This window comes from Carcharodon carcharias, chromosome 7 (assembly GCF_017639515.1).
Source record: "Carcharodon carcharias isolate sCarCar2 chromosome 7, sCarCar2.pri, whole genome shotgun sequence".
Lineage (NCBI taxonomy): Eukaryota > Metazoa > Chordata > Chondrichthyes > Lamniformes > Lamnidae > Carcharodon > Carcharodon carcharias.
Genome location: NC_054473.1, coordinates 146,540,456 through 146,559,641, shown reverse-complemented (window position 1 = coordinate 146,559,641; position 19,186 = coordinate 146,540,456). Strand labels below are relative to the sequence as shown.

The window sequence follows — 19,186 nt, the reverse complement described above, 5'->3', positions numbered from 1 at the left end:
TCCTTCTGGAATCTTAAGACTATTAAGGCCTCCACTGTATCTCCATGACATGGGTCTGAGCACTGAGGGTATGTGCACTGCCCTCAGCCACAGATGCAAGGTGAGAATGTCAGGACTACCCGTACTGCATCTCGTCATCAACTTCCATGAATCCTACGGCTTTTAGGGCCTCATGAGTGAGCCTGCATCGTTCGGCCAATGCGATGGCCTCATCGCTGGCATCGTCGCCTTCGAGAACCTCATCACCTTCATCCCCTTTGACATCCGCCTCATTGGAGCAGACGTGCATCTCTTCCATCTCCTCCTCAGCCAGGTCCTCTCATTGTTGCAGCACCAGGTTGTGTAGCACGCAGCAAGCTACAATGATGTGCGACACCCTCTGAGGGCTGTATTGCAGTGCTCCACCAGGCCTGTTGAGGCACTGGAACCCCATTTTCAATATGCCTATCATTTGCTCCTCCAAAGTCCGGGTTGCGACATGAGACTTGTTATACCATGTCTCTGCTGCAGTCTGAGGCTCCTACATGGACGTCATCAGCCACGTCCTCGGTGGATAGCCATTGTCCCCGAGGAGCAAACCCTGCAGCCTCTGTGGACCCTTGAAAATGTGAGGGATCTGAGACCTACCGAGGAGGTAGGAGTTGTGGACACTCCCTGGGAATCACGCGCAGACCCGTAGGATGCATTTGTAGTGGTGGCAGACCAGCTGAACGTTCACTAAGTGAAGTTCTTGCAGTTGACATAGTTGACTGTTTATTGCCATAGATATCTAAGTGTCACATGAGTGTAGTTGATGGCACCCTGCACCTGTGGAAAACCAGAAATCACTGCAAATCTCAGCGCTCTTGCTTCCTGGTTTGCCTGATCCCGAGCGAAATGCACAAAGCTCTGTGCCTTTGTGAAGATGGCGTTCATGACTTCCTGGATATACTTGTGGGTGGAGGCCTTGCGAGATCCTACACAGGTCGCCTGTGGAGCCCTGGAAAGAGCCACTGACGTAGAAATTGAGTGCCATGCTCTCTTTCATAGCTACTGGCAATGGATGCCCTCCATGTCCCCATGGCATCAAATCGTGCAGCAGGTGGCATATGCGGCCAACCAGTTCCCTAGACATGTGCAGTCTTCAGCGACACTGTACCTCAGTCATCTGCAGGAATGACAAGTGCCGTCTATAGACCCTGGGTCTAGCAAGGTGCCTACCAGCAACGGCTCGCTGTGGACCTTCAGCTGCATGTGCAGCAGTCCCTGCCACACCTTAATCTTGAGGGTGGTGCTCCTCCTATTGGTGAGCCAGGTGCCTCCATCACACTCTTCTCCTTCTTCTTTCGGTCTCTGTAAGCCATGATGCATACCGCTAGATCGCTGGGCTCCACGATCCTTATGTTCTCCTCCTGCAGGTTCAAAGAGAGAGACACATGGATGAGCATATGTTTCCTAAAGACTTGGTTAAGGGTCCGCCTCCGGCTGCATCTCAGGCCCCTTCACTCATGTCAAAGAGTGCTGGCCACCACTTGGATGGCCAACGTGTAGTGCGCTTCAAGGCTGTCCGAAACTCTACCCATGTCCACCCCACTCCACTTGACTGATTGGTGACAGCTTCAGCCACTGGACTGCATGCTGTGCTCTCAGCTCAGGTGTAGGCATTCTCCCAACCTGCACTGCAAGGCTGTGCTGTTAGCTTGAGCTATGAGAGATAACCTGAATAAAGGCACTGTAAGGGGCTCTGAGCGCCTCCACCAGTGACTGCACCATGGCCATCTTTCACAAGGGGGTTCTACAACTTGCCCAATCATCCAATTGTTCTGCATCCCCCTAAAACTCACATTAATTTGCAGTCTGCACCCAAGGGCTTAAAAGTTCTGGAGCATTTGGTGGCACTTTCATGCTTTTGCATTGCTTGAGTGGGCAGAAAAGCTTCAGAGGCCTGACTCCAAGCATGTCAATGAAGCTGCTGCTGAACGGTCTCAGCTGCGGAAGAATGCTTGCTTTTGACAAGCTTCTCCAAGTATGTGGCCGCTTCCCTCACCCTTTCCCTACCCTGGCATGTGTATACTTCCAACAGTTTGTGCTGCCTGCTGCCTGCACCAGTCCCGCCTGCATTGGAGCCCTTGCCCCGGCACCACATTGAAAGCCAGCTGGGAGAAAGCAACTTGTCTGTGGCCTCCATGCTCCCTCCACGAATGCGCAGTGCCTCTTCCTTGATGTCCTACAGGCAATCCTTGCGAGCACTGTGCAAGGTTGTGCACACTCAACTCCTAGTTCCCCTCAAAGCTCAGCTCACCAGGTACACACCTTTTAAAGGCAGTCATAAATCATGCCATTCTGAATGCCACTGCATGAGGTAAATTTGACATGGGGGGATGATTCTGGCGTGTGGGCACAATGATGAGATGCAAATGCATTAAAATTATGTTCCCGACGTTGGACAGTGGGAAACACAGCCCACCACTGACAGGCAGAGAGGAAGATCGCAAAGTAGTTTCATGATGGCATATAACTAACTGATTGTTGGTCTTCTCGCTGCCAAACATACTCACCACCACAGGAGGCAAAAGTTCTGGCCATAGACTCTCAGGGACAGTCAGACTGAAACTTTTGGAGAAGAACATCCACAATAGGCTGCTATACCAGGCAGAAGAAAAGGACTGCTTTTGGATTACGCACCAAGCAGAGGGCTGGTGAGAGCAGAACCCACGTTCGAGGAAACAAGAATTGTGAAGAGTTAAAAATCACAGAACCACCATAGGGTACCTTGCAATGGGATGTCTATATGATTATGCCCAAAGGGTTGAATGAAGCAGACTTTGTTTAAAAGGATGCTGGAAGATCCATCCTAGTGAAGCAAAGAGAAGAGATTCTGTTAGAGCTGTTGGACTCTAAACACAAGACTACATCTCTGCATAGAGTGCAGTGTAATGTACAAACACGGCATGGGATTTTCAGTTGTAGTAAGAAGTTACGAGGGAATAACTTTTTCTGTAGTTTAGTATATTAGCTGCCTGCTAAGTAATGTTTAGTCTATGTTGATTTTAGTGTGTTTGTTATGGCAAAAGTCTTAAAACGTGGAATCTTGTGTGATACTTTGAGTTGGTCACTGGGAAATTCATATCTCTTTTTAAAAACTATCAATCTCTACGGGGATTGTAATGCTATTAAAAATCTGCTTGTTATAGAGAATTGTAATTGGTATTTTACTTTTTTCTAATTCTATTTTTAAACAAAAGTACTGGCCAAAGAAACTTTATTGAAGTTTTTCTTTTGCATGGATTGTTGGCACAGTTTGAGATAGTTGCTAAGAAAGATCAATGAGAGTAAAGTAAAAAATTCCTTGCTATTGATTTTCAATACTTTGAGATTTGAATTTATTGTGGGGCATAGCTAATGTGGAGAATTCAATGACAATTTCAATGCAAGCTTCCCTTGAGTCTACAAACAAGTATGAGGACCAATAAATGTTTTCCAGGAAGCCATTTACTAAACAATGTTTTTTGCCTTTCCTCTCTTCAGTTCTAAGTGGCACTGCCCTGAAACTGCCAAGTGTTTTTGTTTGAACATGATGCTATAAATGTTCTATCATACAAGGCTCTGGATAGGAACCTCAATTAAAGATTCTCTCCATGCATTGTCTTCTGTAAGTATAAACATAACATACTTTAGCTCTTGGCGGGGCTCTTATTGTCCAAATGCAGTCGATTGCTTCTCCGGGTTTTATTTTCTCCTCTTGTTCCACTTGACTAGAATAAATAATCCCATCAGGCCCTGATAATTCAAACTGGCAATCTAGAGAGTAAAAATACCAATATTTACTGGAAAAAGAACAAGAAAATGTTAAGACTTTAAAAATAAAACTGGTGTTTAAAAATTCATTTTGAACATATAATAACGATCATACCTGGAATGGGGTTCAAGATTCCACCAAGATAGATAAAATCAGGATCTGTAAAAATAGAAAATTATGATTGTATTTTCAATTTAAATGACATGTTAAATCATGTAACATCTGATAAATGTATCCAAAAAGCTTGTCTTTTTAGAAGAACCTGACACAAAGGAAAATGGTCATGGTTATTGGAGGCCAATTATCACATCCCAAGGATACTGCTGCAGGAATTTCTCAGCAAAAAACGTACCAGAGTATTTGGACAAATCCATGTTGGGCTGACAAGTGGCAAGTAATAGTTATGTCACATAGGTGTCATGTAATTGGCATCTCCTACAAGAGAAAATCAGCTTCAACAGCCCAAAACCATGGAGTCCCCTACCGTCAACATCTTGATGGTCAACTTTGGCCAGAAGATTAACTGGACCAGCCATATCAACTCTTTATCTGTAATAGTGGGTGGAGGCTGGGTGAATGGCTCACCTCATGATTTCTCAAAGACTTTTCTCCACCTACAAGATTCAAGTCAGTAATGTGATGCAATACGTACAACTTTTTTGGATGGATGCAACTGCAAAACATGCAAGAAGCTTGACCCCATGCAGAATGGAGCACCAATCATTAGTGATCAGTGCCAATACCTTGGGTTCAATATCCATCTTCTTGCACTGCGGTTGCAGTACGCCCTACCTATAGGATTCATCACACCAACTCACGAAGACTACTTCAAAAGCATCTCCTTCCTTATTGATCTGTATTATCAAGGACTCCAGTACAAATGTCACAAGAACATTATCAATTTCTAGTTCCCCTATAAGTTACACAGCAAGCCAGTTTGAGCATATATTGCCATTCCTTCACTGTCATTAGTCAAAAGACTTGAAATTCATTAACTAACATCATTGTGGGAGCATTATCATCACCTCACAGTTCAAGGACAAGGTTCTCTACTACTTTTGTTGGAACAACAATGGATGAGCAATTAATGTGTCCATTACAGCACAACAACAATTTATTTTTCAAATTAGGCCATGGCTGAAACTTTCAACATATTTAGTTCACTTAAATCAAACATTGGATGTATTGAACAGGGCTTTCAGCTTTGGTAGGGGCCTAAATGAACAGTGGCAGATTGGCCTTTCATAGAACAGCAAATCAGGCGGGGTGAATAATGAACAGCCAAATTGCTACCTCTTGTATGATGCCCTCATAACAGTTGATAGTATACCCTTGAAAACCTTTTCAGTTTCTCCAAATAATAATTAATTAATTACCTGGTACAAAAGAGTATTTTGCTCGAAATCCAAAACCTTCTAACTCCTCATCTGATGTAAACTTTATCCATAAGAACCTCCCAGATGATTTAATGAGTGATGGACTTTTTTGACCACAGTAACGGTTTATCACATGGGAGAATCCAAATGGTCCATCTCTGATCTCCAGGTGATCAAATCGACAATCCCATGAAGGTTCAATGCTATAAGGTTCGTCAAAAGTGAGTTCAATTCGCTGGCGTGGGGCCGCTGCAAATACAGCATAATGGTAACAAATGTAGTTCTTGGAGGTCAAGGCGTACATTCAAGTTCAAGATGCATTCAGTTATCAAAGGAATGTTCTCATCATCTCTGAGAACATTTCAAGCAGGAGGCTATAGTTGTGCAATGTTGTGACAAGCTTCCAGTTTAACAATTTTAACAAATTATGTCATGTCATTGTTCAAGCAAATGCTGTAGATAATTCCTACTAATAAACATGGACGGATCTTTGTTGAGATTGACATGGGCTCCAACTAGTACCATAAAGTTATTTGGGAGTGAGTAAATCACATTACCTTCCAGTATGTAGATACATTCTCTATTGGGAGGATAAGCATTTGGGTAATTTGGTGAAGCAAAATATCCACCATTGTCATTCCGAACCCAAACTCCACATTGCTTTCCTGACTTGTGATGTGGTTTAGTGTTCTGTAACTCTGTAAAATGAAGTAATTCAGCATGAGATACAAATTATAATCCCAGAGTTGATATACATGATATATGGCTGGTAGGTGGCTCGTACATGCCTAGAACATGTCAGATGTGAAACAGATATAATTATAATATGTGTTTAATAGATCATTATGCTTTGGAATCATTACATATCCCTTAGCTAATAAAGCAAGTCAACTATATGCTTTGCTTAAGAACAACCAATGGCTGGAGTGTGCATTTGTAAGAATGGACAAGAAGAACAGGCACAGATCAGTAAAGAATCTACTGAATGTGAGTTATGAACAGAGATGCCTAAATGCAAAAATATGGGTGTGGTTTAGACCTGAATGGTTAGAAGCAGATTTTAGACAGACTCAAATGGAAGTGTACCATTTGCACCCAATTTTCTGAGGTATGCTCATTGGCATAATGTGTAAAGGGAGATTGCTGGCTGTAGAAGAGGCAAACTGTATGTAAATGAAATTTAAAAGACAGAGACAATTAAACTAGAGAGTCACAATAGGCTGAAAAACTTACAGAAAGCCTTTGGGAAAGCTCATCAGTTCATTTGCCAAGGTTGAAGGGGTAAGGGGCTAAAAAAATGACAGGTAAAAGTGATGCAAAAAAAAAAAAAGCTCAGGTGCAGGTACGAGTAGGCAGGCAAGGGACAGAAAAGCCCTCTGTGCTATTCAACAGCACTTCCCCCCTGGCCACTGTTGAAATGTGCCTGTAAGGAGATGGAGCTAACTTTCAGACTGCAGCTTACCATTATTGTCACTGGATATGCCATCTCTATATGCATGGATGGCATAGTTCTGCAGTTGATTCTCTGATGACCTGGACCCTGTGAAGATAAGTCACCATGGTCATTGCCAGTTAGATATGCCAGGGTTTCACTTATAATTGGTAGCAGCTTGATGAATACAGCCAATCAGGTTATGCTGGATGTGGTACACCTTTTTTCATGCAGTTTCGCTGAAAGCATAAGATATTGTGATTGGGGTGCTTCTGGTAAAGCATCCAGTATTATGGTTAGTCAGGCATTTGCATATCATACTGGTGCCATTCCAATCAGAATTATAGAGTAATACAGCACAGGAAAAGACCATTTAGCCTGTCTTACCTGTGCTGGCTCTTTGAAACAGCTTTTTAATTAGCCCCAAGGCCCATGCTCTTTCCCATAGTGCTGCAATATTTTCCACTTCAGGTATTTATCCAATTATCTCTTGAAAGTTATTATTGAATCTGCTTCCACCAATCAATCGGTGAGCCTGGAGGTATGGGAGCATGAGCAATAGTGAGATCAAACAACCAATTAGCAAAAGGGAAGAAGCTAATTGGTGATAGCTGATGAGTTTTTTTGTCCTGATCAGGAACAAGTCTTGTTTATTTCTGGTAAGTTTAAACAATAGTCTAATAAATAGAGGTATGGCAGGGAACCTCTGTTCCATCAAATGCAAATCCTGTGCCATGTGGGAACTCCAGGTTACTTTTCATGTCATGGATGACCATACATGCAAGAAGTGTTGTTGGCTGGAGGAGCTGAAGCTTCAATGTGGGAGCTTGAGCAGCAGCAGCAGCAGCAGCAGCTGGTGTCAATGCAGTGTATCCGTGAGGCTGAGAGTTACATTGATAGCATATTTCAGGAGATGATCATGCTACAGCTTAAAAGTGTGCATGCAGAGAATGAATGGGTGATCACCAGAGAAACAAGAAGGGCCAAGCAGGTAGTACAGGGGCCCTGTGGGTGCATCTTGCTCTCTATTGATGTTCTGCTCTGAATACTGGTGCGACAACAGTTCCTCTGGGGAGTACAGCCAGAGTCAAGTACTTTGCACCATGGGTGGCTCAGCTGTAGGGTGGGAGGTTGGGGCTGATGGAGGAGAAAGCTCAGAAAACTAATTCAAATGTGATATGGATCCAATGCTTGGGGATCAGACTGATGTAATTCAAGGAGCCTATGTTGCCTCCCTGATATCAGGGTCATGGATGAGACTGAGTGGCTGAAGAACATTCTGAGGGTGTGGATGAACAGCCAGAGGTTGTGGTCCATATTGTTCCCAATAACAAATGGAGAGAAAAGGGGGTGAGGTTGTGAGGGATTAGGCAGATTTTGGGGAGCTAGGAAATAAATTAATAAGCAGAACCTCAAAAGTAGCAATCTCTGGATTACTCCCAGTGCCATGCATTAGTGAGTACATACATAGGGGGATAATGCAGATGAATGTTTAGGTGGAGAGATGGTGCATGAGGGAGGGCTTTAAACTTCTGAGACATTGAGACCTGCACAAACTAGGTGGGGTTGCAGCTAAATAGGGTCAGGACCAGCATCGTGGTGGAGAGGTTTGCTACTGCTATTGGGGAGGGTTTAAAGCAACTTGGCAGGGTTACAGGAACCTGAGCATAGGTTTAAAAGGGAGGGAAGCAAAGCTGGGAATGGAAGGCAGGAAATTAGTGAGCGAATGTGGAAAATAGAGAAAACAAAAGGACAGGAAATAAACAAAGCAGCTAGGAAGTTATGATCACCATGGGGATTGTAAAACAAAATAACCAAATTTACTGAATGACCCTGAAATGAACAAATTACCAACAAGATTTCACTTTTTGTAGCTTTTGCTCTAACACAAATCAGAACCAAAGTAAATGAAACAGGAAAATGATACTTCAGATGACAAAACAAATATATGCATTACACAACCACAAATACCACACACACCCCAAATACACGTAGCAGTATGTAGCTACACAGTTCCACATTATGCTGTCCTTTATTCATGCAGTGTGAGTCAGAAGTCTTATCCAACAACAGCTTTCACCTTCAAGCTTCACATTTACGATTATCATAATCAAGGCATAGTTTGACAAACCCTCTCTCCCTTGGGTCACAATAGTACTGATGGTGCAGCTTTCCAGAGTTCCTCTACAACCGACCAACCAATAATGCCATGATTCAGGGTTTGGAAACTTTTGGAAAACACCCAGCTTATCAAAATGTCTGACCTATTCACACAGCTTTCCAGGTTTTATGCCTTTTTATGACTTGGATTCAGAGTTGGAAGGCACGAGAGCTAAATTTGCAGATGACACCAAAACAGGTGGGGAAGTAAGTTGCAATGAAGAAATAAGAAATTTACAAATGGATTTGGACAGGTTAGGTGAATGGGCCAAAATCTGGCAGATGGAGTTTAACGTGGATAATTGTGAGGTTATCCATTTTGGTCGGAAGAATAAAAAGGCGACTTATTATTTAAATGGAGAGAAACTTCAAAATGCTTCAGTGCAGAGGGATCTGGGTGTCCTCATGCATGAATCGCTGAAAGATGCTATGCAGGTACAGCAGGTAATAAGGAAGGCCAATGGAATTTTGGCATTTATTGCTAAATGAATAGAGTACAAAAATAGGGAAGTGTTGTTGCAAATGTACGAGGCATTAGTGAGACCACACCTGGAGTACCGTGCACAGTTTTGGTCCCCTTACTTGAGGAAGGATGTAGTTGCATTGGAGGTGGTTCAGAGGAGATTCACTTGATTGATTCCAGAGATGCGGGGCTTGTCTCATGGGGAGAGATTGAGCATTTTAGGCCTATACTTGCTAGAGTTTAGAAGGATGAGGGGAGATCTAATGGAGGTATATAAGATGCTAAAGGGGATAGACAAAGTAGACGTGGAGCGGATGTTTCCCCTTGTAGGGCATTCTAGAATGAGAGGCCATAGCTTTAGGCTAAGGACTGGTAGATTTAAATCAGAGATGAGGAGGAATTACTTTTCTCAAAGGGTTGTGAATCTGTGGAATTCACTACCTCAGAGTGCAGTGGATGCCAGGACGCTGAATAAATTTAAGGAGGAGATAGACAGATTTTTAATTAGTAACGGGTTGAAAGGTTATGGGGAGAGGCCGGGAAATTGGAGTTGAGGCCGAAATGAGATCAGCCATGATCGTAATGAATGGCGGGGCAGGCTCGAGGGGCTGAATTGCTTACTCCTGCTCCTAGTTCTTATGTTTAACTGGGTCACACAGTGCTTCCAAGAGCTCCTGTCTCCTTTTCTGTCAAACAGAAAAACTCACCTCTTCCTGGAGAGATTTACTTCTTCTCCTTAAAAGAATTTGGTGTGTTCCTCTTTCTGTCTCTGTTTGCTTTCTCTTTGTATCTCCATCTGTGTAATGATCTTCAGCCCTCCTATCTTTTTTACAACAGTAACCCTTTTGTCTGTCTTCTCTCTGTATCTGGCCACATGGCTTTTTGTATCTTAACTTCCTTCCTATTAGTACAACTGCCAGGTCAAGGGTTGCCAAGTCAGATGGACCATTATTTCTTGCTATTCAAGAAAATTACAATTGATCCCTTTATCATTGATGCAAACTCTTCAACATCTTTTTCAAACATTCTTAAAAATAATTACAGATTCCACAGACATTTTAAACAAATTACTAATCTTCCTTACTGTACTGCGTCCAGATCTAAGGTTGTCATACAGTACTTAGTAGTGTATACTTTAAGGAATCTAATGCATAAGGCTGTTGAGCTGAGGGCAGGGGGATACTTGGAAGTATATCATAGCTATTACTGAAACATGGCTTAATGAAGGGCAGAAATGGCAGCTCAGCATTGCTAGTTATAGGGTTGTTAGATGCAACCAGTTTTGCTGCAGGATTAGCAACAATCCTCACTCTAATTGTTAATGAAGTGTGGGTGATTTATTTAAGTGCACAGCCCTTTTCAATTTTTTTGCCCACTCGCATATGCATAGTAACTTAAAGGGGCCGACTTGTGTGTGACCTGCACTGGGTCGCTGCTTGCTGCACTGCCACAGAGCTTACAGGGAACATTGACTACCCACCTGAAATGTTAATTCTGTTTCTCTGCAGATGCTGCCAGACTTGCTGAGTTCATTCAGATTTTGTTTCAGATTTTCAGCATCTGCAGTACTTTGCTCTTGTAAAAGTAAAGGAGGAGTTCAGGACTTAATTTTAGGGAATGAAGCTGGGCAGGTGGAAGGGGTATCGGGGACAGCATTTTGGTGGTTGTCACGGACGGGGAGAGATGTAGGATTATTTCTCCTTTTTCCCACTACTCGACTGACTGCAACAAGATGTATTTTTGAGAAGGAGCACCCCCCTTTGTTAGATTTCAAATTTGCAGACACCAAGGTCACTGAATTTGAGTTTCCATAAATGTCCAGAGAAAAGTAAAAGTTAATTCTATAAGTGATCTGTTGAATCCTAATGTCTCTTCAATGGAAGGTCCTCCAAAAGGACACTTACATTTTAATTTCCAAAGGCATGTCCAGACATGCATTAGTCCCTGTCTGTACAGAAACCACAAAAAAAGCCACCTGACCTCCTGGACTCCACTTTGCCGAGGTAAATTGTTCATATTCTATGTTCCTTTTAAAAAGTAAAAATGTCCATCTTCCTCATCAGTTCACAGGCAAATGATGCGAGTGTAACGTGGTTGTGATCATAATTCAGTTGGATTTACCATAGTTATAGAAAAGGACAAAGACCAAAGGAAACCGTTCTCAATTTGGAAAGGTTACTTTTACTAAGCTAATATATGATTTAACAAAAGCAGACTGGAAACAACTACATGAAGAGAAATCAGAGTCAGAGCGTTGGGAGGCATTCAAGAAAGAGAGTTCAGAGCAAATATGTTCCCAAATCTAGAGCCTCCCTGAATATCAAGGAGCATATTGAGCAGGAAAGGCAAAAGGAGAAGATTATGACAGATACCAAGAACCCAATGGCCCAGATCTTCCAATCCCCATAGCAGCGAGCACTGAGGGGTTGCAGGGTGAAATGAGCATCATCGGGGGAGGGGGAATGGCTTAGCTGTGCCAGGTGAGGCTGAGGGGAACCTAACGATGACAGGGACATGTAAAAACTCTGCAAGTCAATGAACTGAAGAGAAACCTTAAGGAATGTGTCTTCAGTTCATGATGGGAAAGGGTGTGTGGCTTCACTGGAATTATGTTTCTCAATTAGGCCTCTGCACTTTGCTTGCTGATGAATCTAAGCTGAAGCTGGAGCAGGAAGGCCCTAAGGCTCCAGCATTAAAAATTAAGGGGGCAGTCCCCCACTCACCGAAGATCTGGACCAATATTTTGGGACAGAGTAGGCTGAGGAGCAATGTAATTGATGCGTATAAGTTTACAAGGGAGCAAGTTAGAGTGGATGGAAGAATCTAGTACCCTTAGCAAAGAGGTCAATAATCAGGAGACATAGATTTAAAAGAATTTGTTGGACGATTAGACGGGAGCTGTGGAGAATTTGTTTTCACCAAGGGGGTCATGGGGGTCTGATACTCACTGACTGAAAGGGTAATAGAGGCAGAAACCTTGATTGCATTTTAAAAATATTTGGATATTTTGGATACAGGTAAGTAGGTTTAGGCTGGATAGTTCTTTTTTTGATCAGCATGGATACAACAGGTCAAAGGGTCATAAATTTCTGCTTCGCTGATTCACTCTTTCAGGCAGTGCATTCCAGATCATAATATTCAGTTCCATTCAAAAGTCCTCAGCTAATGAAGCAGTCTGTGATCATATGAGGGCTGTGGAAACTCAATCATTGAACATGTTGAAGACAGAAGTCAATCAGTTTCTGGAGACTAATGACATCAAGGGATATGGAGATAGTGTGGCAAAGTCACATTGAGCCATGATTTGATCGAACGGTGGAGCAAGCTTGCTGGGCCGAATGGCCTACTCATGTTCCTATGTTCCTATGCTGCAAGGTCCGACTAACATTCAGCCTTAGGCTGGTAAGTAGCAAGTAACATTCACACCACACAAGTGCCGGGCAATACCCATTTCCAACAAAAGGAATTATAACCACCTTCCCTCAATATTTAATGATATTACCATCATTGAATCTCTTATTGTCAACATGTTGAGGTCACCATTGACCAGAAATTTAAATGGACTAGCCACATAAATACATAAGCCAGTCAGATGCTGGGTATACTGCGATAAATAACTCACCTCCTGACTTCCAAAGCCTGTCCACCATCTACAAGGCACAAGGCAGGAGTGTGATGGAATACTCTCCACTTGCCTGGATGAATGCAGCTGTAACAACACTCAGGAAGCTCAACACCATCCAGGACAAAGTGGCCCACTTGATTGGCACCCTTTCACTGCCTTAACAGTTTATTCCCTCCGCCATTATTGCACTGTAGACGCAGTGTGTACCATCTACAAGATGCAATGCAATAACTCGCCAAGACTTCTTCGACAATACCTTTGAAATTCACAACCTCAATATCGTCTAAGAGGATGAGGACAGCAAGCGCATGGGAACACCATGACCTGCAGGTTCACCTCTAGGTTACACACCATCGTGACTTGGAAATATATCACAGTTCCTTCATCATCACAGGGTCAAAATTCTGGAACTCCCTACCTAATGAAAATTGCATGAGTAACAACACCATACAGACTGCGGTGGTTCAAGGAGGTGGCTCACCACCACTTTCTCAAAGGCAATTAGTGATGAGTAATAAATGCTAGCCTTGACAGTGACATCCATATCCCATGAACAATTTTTTTTCCCCTCATGGTTCTTTTGCCAATTACCTTAAATCTATGTCTTCTGATTAACAACCCTTCTGCCACTTGAAGCAGTTTCTCTTATTTACTCTATCAAAGCTCCCTTCAACCTTCTCGGCTCTAAGAAGAACAGCTCAAGTATCTCAGGTTCAGGGGCTGGCAACGTTAATAGCAAGAGAAACCATTTATAAGAAAATTACTCAAAAGTTTTAACAGCCACAATGCTGTTACCCAAATTCCAATAATAATGGAAACCAGGACAGGGACACATTTTAAGGTTTTTACAAAAAGTTGTTAATTGTACTTATGAGAAAGTATCATTCAACGTTAATAATTTTTTAAAAATATGAAACAAGTTATTTACATGCCATAAAAATGGGTTCAATTGGTCAAGGGTGGAAGCCACAGGTTGTAGACCCCTGCTCTAGTTCATCCACATAACTGAAGTCTTTCATCTCTGGTACCATAACTGTAAATTGCCTCTGCACCCTCTCTAAGGCCTCGACATTCTTCCTAAAGTGCAGTACCCAGACTGGACACAATGGGCTGGATTTTCTGGAACCTGCTGGAGTGGACAAGATGGCAGGCAAACACAGGGAATTGTGCAGGAGGCCATGGATCAGACTCCCAACAGTGGGAAAACTATAAATAATTAGGACAGCAGCAGCAAGATAACAAAACAGGAAACTTGCCCATTAGCAGCAGGAAGCTCATTGATATGCTTAACTGTCCATTTGCGTTAAATGTAATTTGATATGATTTAAACCTGCCTCCCCAGTTTATGAAGCTCACTTGTGTCTCTTGTGTCTTCACCCAGTGAAGGCTGGCGATTCGTATCTGGCTTCCTTGACCCAGTTTGTGAGTTTCTTGGACTTCCAGGAGACTGAGTCACAGGGCACGGGATTGATCTTGGAGAAGTTGTCTCTGTTTAAAAACTTGCTGAGCTGACACTCTGAGGGGCAGAGCCTCAGGCAGGAAATTCAGAACTCAGAAGCACTGGGTTCAAAATTTAAAGGTGCAGCACAAAACTGAGGTGCGCTGGAGCCATCCCATAATGTGGCATCAAAGATCTGAGCCTCTAAGGGGAGGACACTGAGGAGGCTGTTTGCAGAAAAAGAGAGCGGTATTGGCAACATGAGAATCATCCATCCTCTCCTTCTTTATCCTTGAGTGCTGCAGGGGATGCACCAGTTAGTCTGGGACATCTCAGAGCTCAGTTAAACCAATTGATGCCACTGAATAGTGTGACAGTGGAGGAGTCTTCTCCCTGGACTTTGGAATGTCTTTTTGTGCTGGAACAACAGAAGTTCAGATTCTGGGGATGTAGGCTGCAGAGCTTTCTTGGAAAAGCCTACAAGATGATTTCCAACTCCAGCACAGGGCTGGCTGCCCTTTAAATATGGCGTCAGCTTCTGCATTGCAATCAGGTGATGTGGGCTTCCTGACGTTAGAGCCACCCCTGCCTTATGATCTGGCAGCTAGCCTGTGTCACCTGCAATCATGAGCCTACTGCCACTAAACTGAGTTTAGCCGACCACCACAGACCCACACAAGATTCTCTATAACTTCCGAGCCTGCTGGCAGGACCAAATCCAGCCCAATATTTCAGCTGTGGCCTAACCAATGTTTTATGAACATTGAGCATGACCTCTGCACTTTTGCCGCTATGCCCCTTTGTAAAACCAAGAATTCCATATGCCTTTTTAGAAGTCTTTTCAACTCATCCTGTCACATTCAAAAGATTTGCTTATGCACATCCCCCAGGTTTCTATATTCCTACAACCGCTTTAATATTGTATAATTTAGGTAATGCTGCCTCACCTCATTCTTCCTACCAAAATGAATCACTTTGCATTTCTCTGTTAAATTTCATCTGTTCTATGTCTGCCAATTTCACCAAGCTGTCAATGTCCTTGTGAAGTTTGTTACTAAATTGTAAATAACTCTCTGACTCTATGACTCAAAAGCACATCCATATCTAAGGATATCAGAAGATTGTGGCCGGAGCTTCCACAATTTCCATCCTTACTTCCCTCGGCAATCTAGCATGCTCCTCTTCTGGAGTGGGTGACTTTCTACTTGCAGCACTGTTAAATTTTTAAGTAACCAATCATTATTTATTTTTATCCTATCCAATTTCTCCACCTGCTTTTTCAATTTCCTTTTTGGAATAGGAACCTCTGTGGGCATTAATCATCTGCCAAAGTAAGATATAGTCAACAAAAACAAAAATACCTGGAAAAACTCAGCAGGTCTGACAGCATCTTTGGAGAGGGATACAGTTGACGTTTCGAGTCAGTATGACCCTTCATCAGAATTAAAAAATATAGAAATGAGATGAAATATAAGCTGGTAGAGGGGGGTGGGACAGGTAGAGCTCGATAGGGGACCAGTGATAGATGGAGGCCAAAAAGAGACTGCCAAAGATGTCATAGACAAAAGGACAAAGGGGTGTTGACGATGGTGATATTATCTAAAGGATGTGCTAATGGGGACATTAAGGGTAGCAAGCAGGACAAACTAGTGGCAGACGGCCCTAGTGGGGGTGGGGTGGGGGGAAGGGATCGAAATGGGCTAAAAGATGGAGATGAAACAATAGACCGAAATATAATTTAAAAATAGGTGGGAAAAGAAAAATATATTTGTAAAAAAATTATAAATTATTGGAAAAAGGGGGATTGGAAAGGAGGTGGGGATGGAGGAGAGAGTTCATGATCTGAAATTGTTGAATTCAATATTAAGTCCGGAAGATTGTAAAGTGCCTAGTCGGAAGATGAGGTGCTGTTCCTCCAATTTGTGTTGAGCTTCACTGGAACATTGCAGCAGACCAAGGATGGACATGTGGGCACGAGAGCAGGGTGGTATGTTGAAATGGCAAGCGACAGGAAGGTCTGGGTCATGCTTGAGGACAGAACGAAAGTGTTCCGCAAAGTGGTTACCGAGTCTGCATTTGGTCTCTCCAATGTAGAGGAGACTGCATTGGGAGCAGTGAATGCAGTAGACTAAATTGAGGGAAGTGCAAGTGAAGCACTGCTTCACTTGAAAGGAGTGTTAGGGCCCTTGGACGGTAAGGAGGGAGGAAGTAAAGGGGCAGGTGTTGCACCTTCTGCAGTTGCATGGGAAGGTGCTGTGGGAGGGGGTTGAGGTGTAGGGGGTGATGGAGGAGTGGACCAGGGTATCCTGGAGGGAACGATCTCTGTGGAAAGTTGCCGGTGGGGGGGGGGGGGGGCTGAAGGGAAGATGTGTTTGGTGGTGGCATCATGGAGTTGGCAGGGGAGTTGGCGGGGGAAATGGCGGAGGATGATCCTTTGAACACGGAGGCTGGTGGGGTGATGTGAGGACAAGGGGGACCCTATCATGGTTCTGGGAGGGAGAGGAAGGTGTGACGGCGGATGCACGGGAGATGGGCTGGACACGGTTGAGGGCCCTGTCAACCATCATGGGTGGAAAACCTCAGTTAAGGAAGAAAGAAGACATGTCAGAGGAACTGTTTTGGAAAGTGGCATCATCAGAACAGATGCAACGGAGGCAAAGGAATTGAGAGAATGGGATGGAGTCTTACAGGAAGCGGGGTGTGAGGAGCTGTAGTCGAGGTTGCTGTGGGAGTCGGTAGGCTTGTAATTGTTGGACAGCCTATCACCAGAAATTGAGACTGAGAGGTCAAGGAAGGGAAATGTCAGTGATGGGCCACATGAAAATGATGGAGGGGTGGAAATTGGAAGCAAAATTAATAAATTTTTCCAGATCCTGACAAGAGCATGAAGCGGCACCGAAGCAGTCATCGATGTACCGGAGAAAGATTTGTGGGAGGGGGCCTGAGTAGGACTGGAACAAGGAATGTTCCAGATACCCCATAAAGAGACAGGCATAACTGGGGCCCATGCGGGTACCCATAGCCACACCTTTTATTTGGAGGAAGTGAGACAAGTTTGAGAAGAAATTGTTCAGCCAGAGAACAAGTTCAGCCAGAAGGAGCATAGTAGTGGTGGATGGGGATTGTTCAGGCCTCTGTTCGAGGAAGAAGCAGAGAGCCCTCAGACCATCCCGGTGGGGGATGGAGTGTAGAGGGATTGGACCTCCATGGTGAAGAGGAGGTGGTTGGGGCCAGGGAACTGGAAATTGTTGATATGATATAGGGCATGAGAGGAATCACGGATGTAGTGGGAAGGGACTGGACAAGGGGAGAGAGAATGGAGTCAAGATAGCAAGAAATGAGTTACGTGGGGCAGGAACAGGCTGACATGATCGTTCTGCCGGGACAATCCTGTTTGTGGATTTTGGGTAGGAGGTAGAAGCGGGGCATCCGAGGTTAGGAGACTATGAGGTTGGAAGCTGTGGAGGGAAGATCTCCAGTGGAGATGAGGTAAGTGACAGTCTGGAAACAATGGCTTGATGTTCAGTGGTGGGGTCATGGTTTAGGGGAGGTAGGAGGAAGTGTCTGCGAGTTGAGCCTCAGGCTCTGCGAGGTAGAGGTCAGTGCGCCAGACAACAACAGCACGACCCTTTTCAGTGGGTTTGATGACAAAGTCAGGGTTGAACCTGAGAGAATGGAGTGTGGCAAGTTCAGAAAGAGACAGGTTAGAGTGGGTGAGAGCAGCAGAGAAATTGAGAGAATCGATGTCATGCCAACAGTTCTCATTGAAAAGATCAAGAGCAGGTAAAAATCCAGAGGGAGGGGTCCAGGTGGAGGGAGAATATTGGAGTTGGGTAAAAGGATCCGTTGAACGGGGAGAGGACTCCTGCCCAAAGAAGTGAGCACGGAGACGATATAGTTACATCTGTCTGCCTGCAAATTTGGGTATGTACTCACTGAGCACCTCTAGTGCAACCTGACCTTCCTGACATACCCTTATTGATCCTCATTTTATTGCAAACTCTTTGGATAGGGGATTCTCACAGGAAAGCCATTGATGACAGTACTAGAGCTATATGTGCAAAAAATTAGAACTATTATCACAAAAGTTCATGAGAATTTAAATGGCAGCAGTTAAGAAATAGCTAAATATATTGGCTGTACATGTCTTTACATAGCAACCTTGTAAACCTATTTCACATGGACATCATTACAAATTGGTGCCTTGCACACCTTCACTTCGTGAAATTGTGTGCCTGCTTTCCAAGCCCCAAGGTTAATGTCTGAATGAAGCTTTGTGAGAGAAATAAAATGGAGGGAAGACTAAAAAGGGCATACATCTGTTGTAATAGAATTCTGCAGAATTGTCTGATCAGATCTTCTCAAGTTATTCCTGTAAATTGAGTGGAACCTATTAGAAAAATCCAAGCTCTCATTACAAAATATCAAGGATGCCTAAAACTGCTGTCCAAGAATTAAAACTCACTGCTTCAAAAATGGCAAATCCTAAAATGAAATCTAGACCATATTTGGAAGGAGTTTATGCAAAAATAGATTAATTGTGAACTAGCTACAAGTGTTAGAGACCTAATGGTTGGCAAACATTTTACCATATATCATATGTTTCCACGGAATATAGTGGGTGATGAAAGTACAGAACATTTTAGAGAATTCAAAAGCCTTGCCAGTAAAAACATAATACATTTGAGAGTTATATTTTGAATCAAGAAATCAAGAATGGGGAGCTGATTGATCACTGTGCAACAGTCTTGCAGAATGTGTAATTTTGGTGAACTGAAGTTACTGATTTATGACACAGTTGCATTTGCAGTCAGGACAGAGAGACTGATGAGAGCACCAATGCTCAATCTTAAGATGTTAAGAACAGCAAAAGTGATCAACTCAGCAGGTCTGACAGTATCTGTGGAGAGAGAA

At 43.4% G+C, this 19,186-nt stretch overlaps 1 protein-coding gene across 2 annotated transcripts in view; it reads right to left on the bottom strand.

Annotated features, from left to right (window-relative positions):
• Positions 1–19,186, bottom strand: part of LOC121280174 (neuropilin and tolloid-like protein 2) — a 57,203-nt gene that overhangs the window by 20,164 nt on the left and 17,853 nt on the right. For both annotated transcript variants that reach the window (XM_041191893.1, XM_041191892.1), the window contains 5 exons: positions 6,617–6,694; positions 5,712–5,852; positions 5,155–5,403; positions 3,893–3,937; positions 3,653–3,780 (listed from right to left, as the gene is read on the bottom strand). In XM_041191893.1, coding sequence (XP_041047827.1) covers positions 3,653–3,780; positions 3,893–3,937; positions 5,155–5,403; positions 5,712–5,852; positions 6,617–6,694 — 641 coding nt within the window. The remainder of the gene's footprint in view (positions 1–3,652; positions 3,781–3,892; positions 3,938–5,154; positions 5,404–5,711; positions 5,853–6,616; positions 6,695–19,186) is intronic.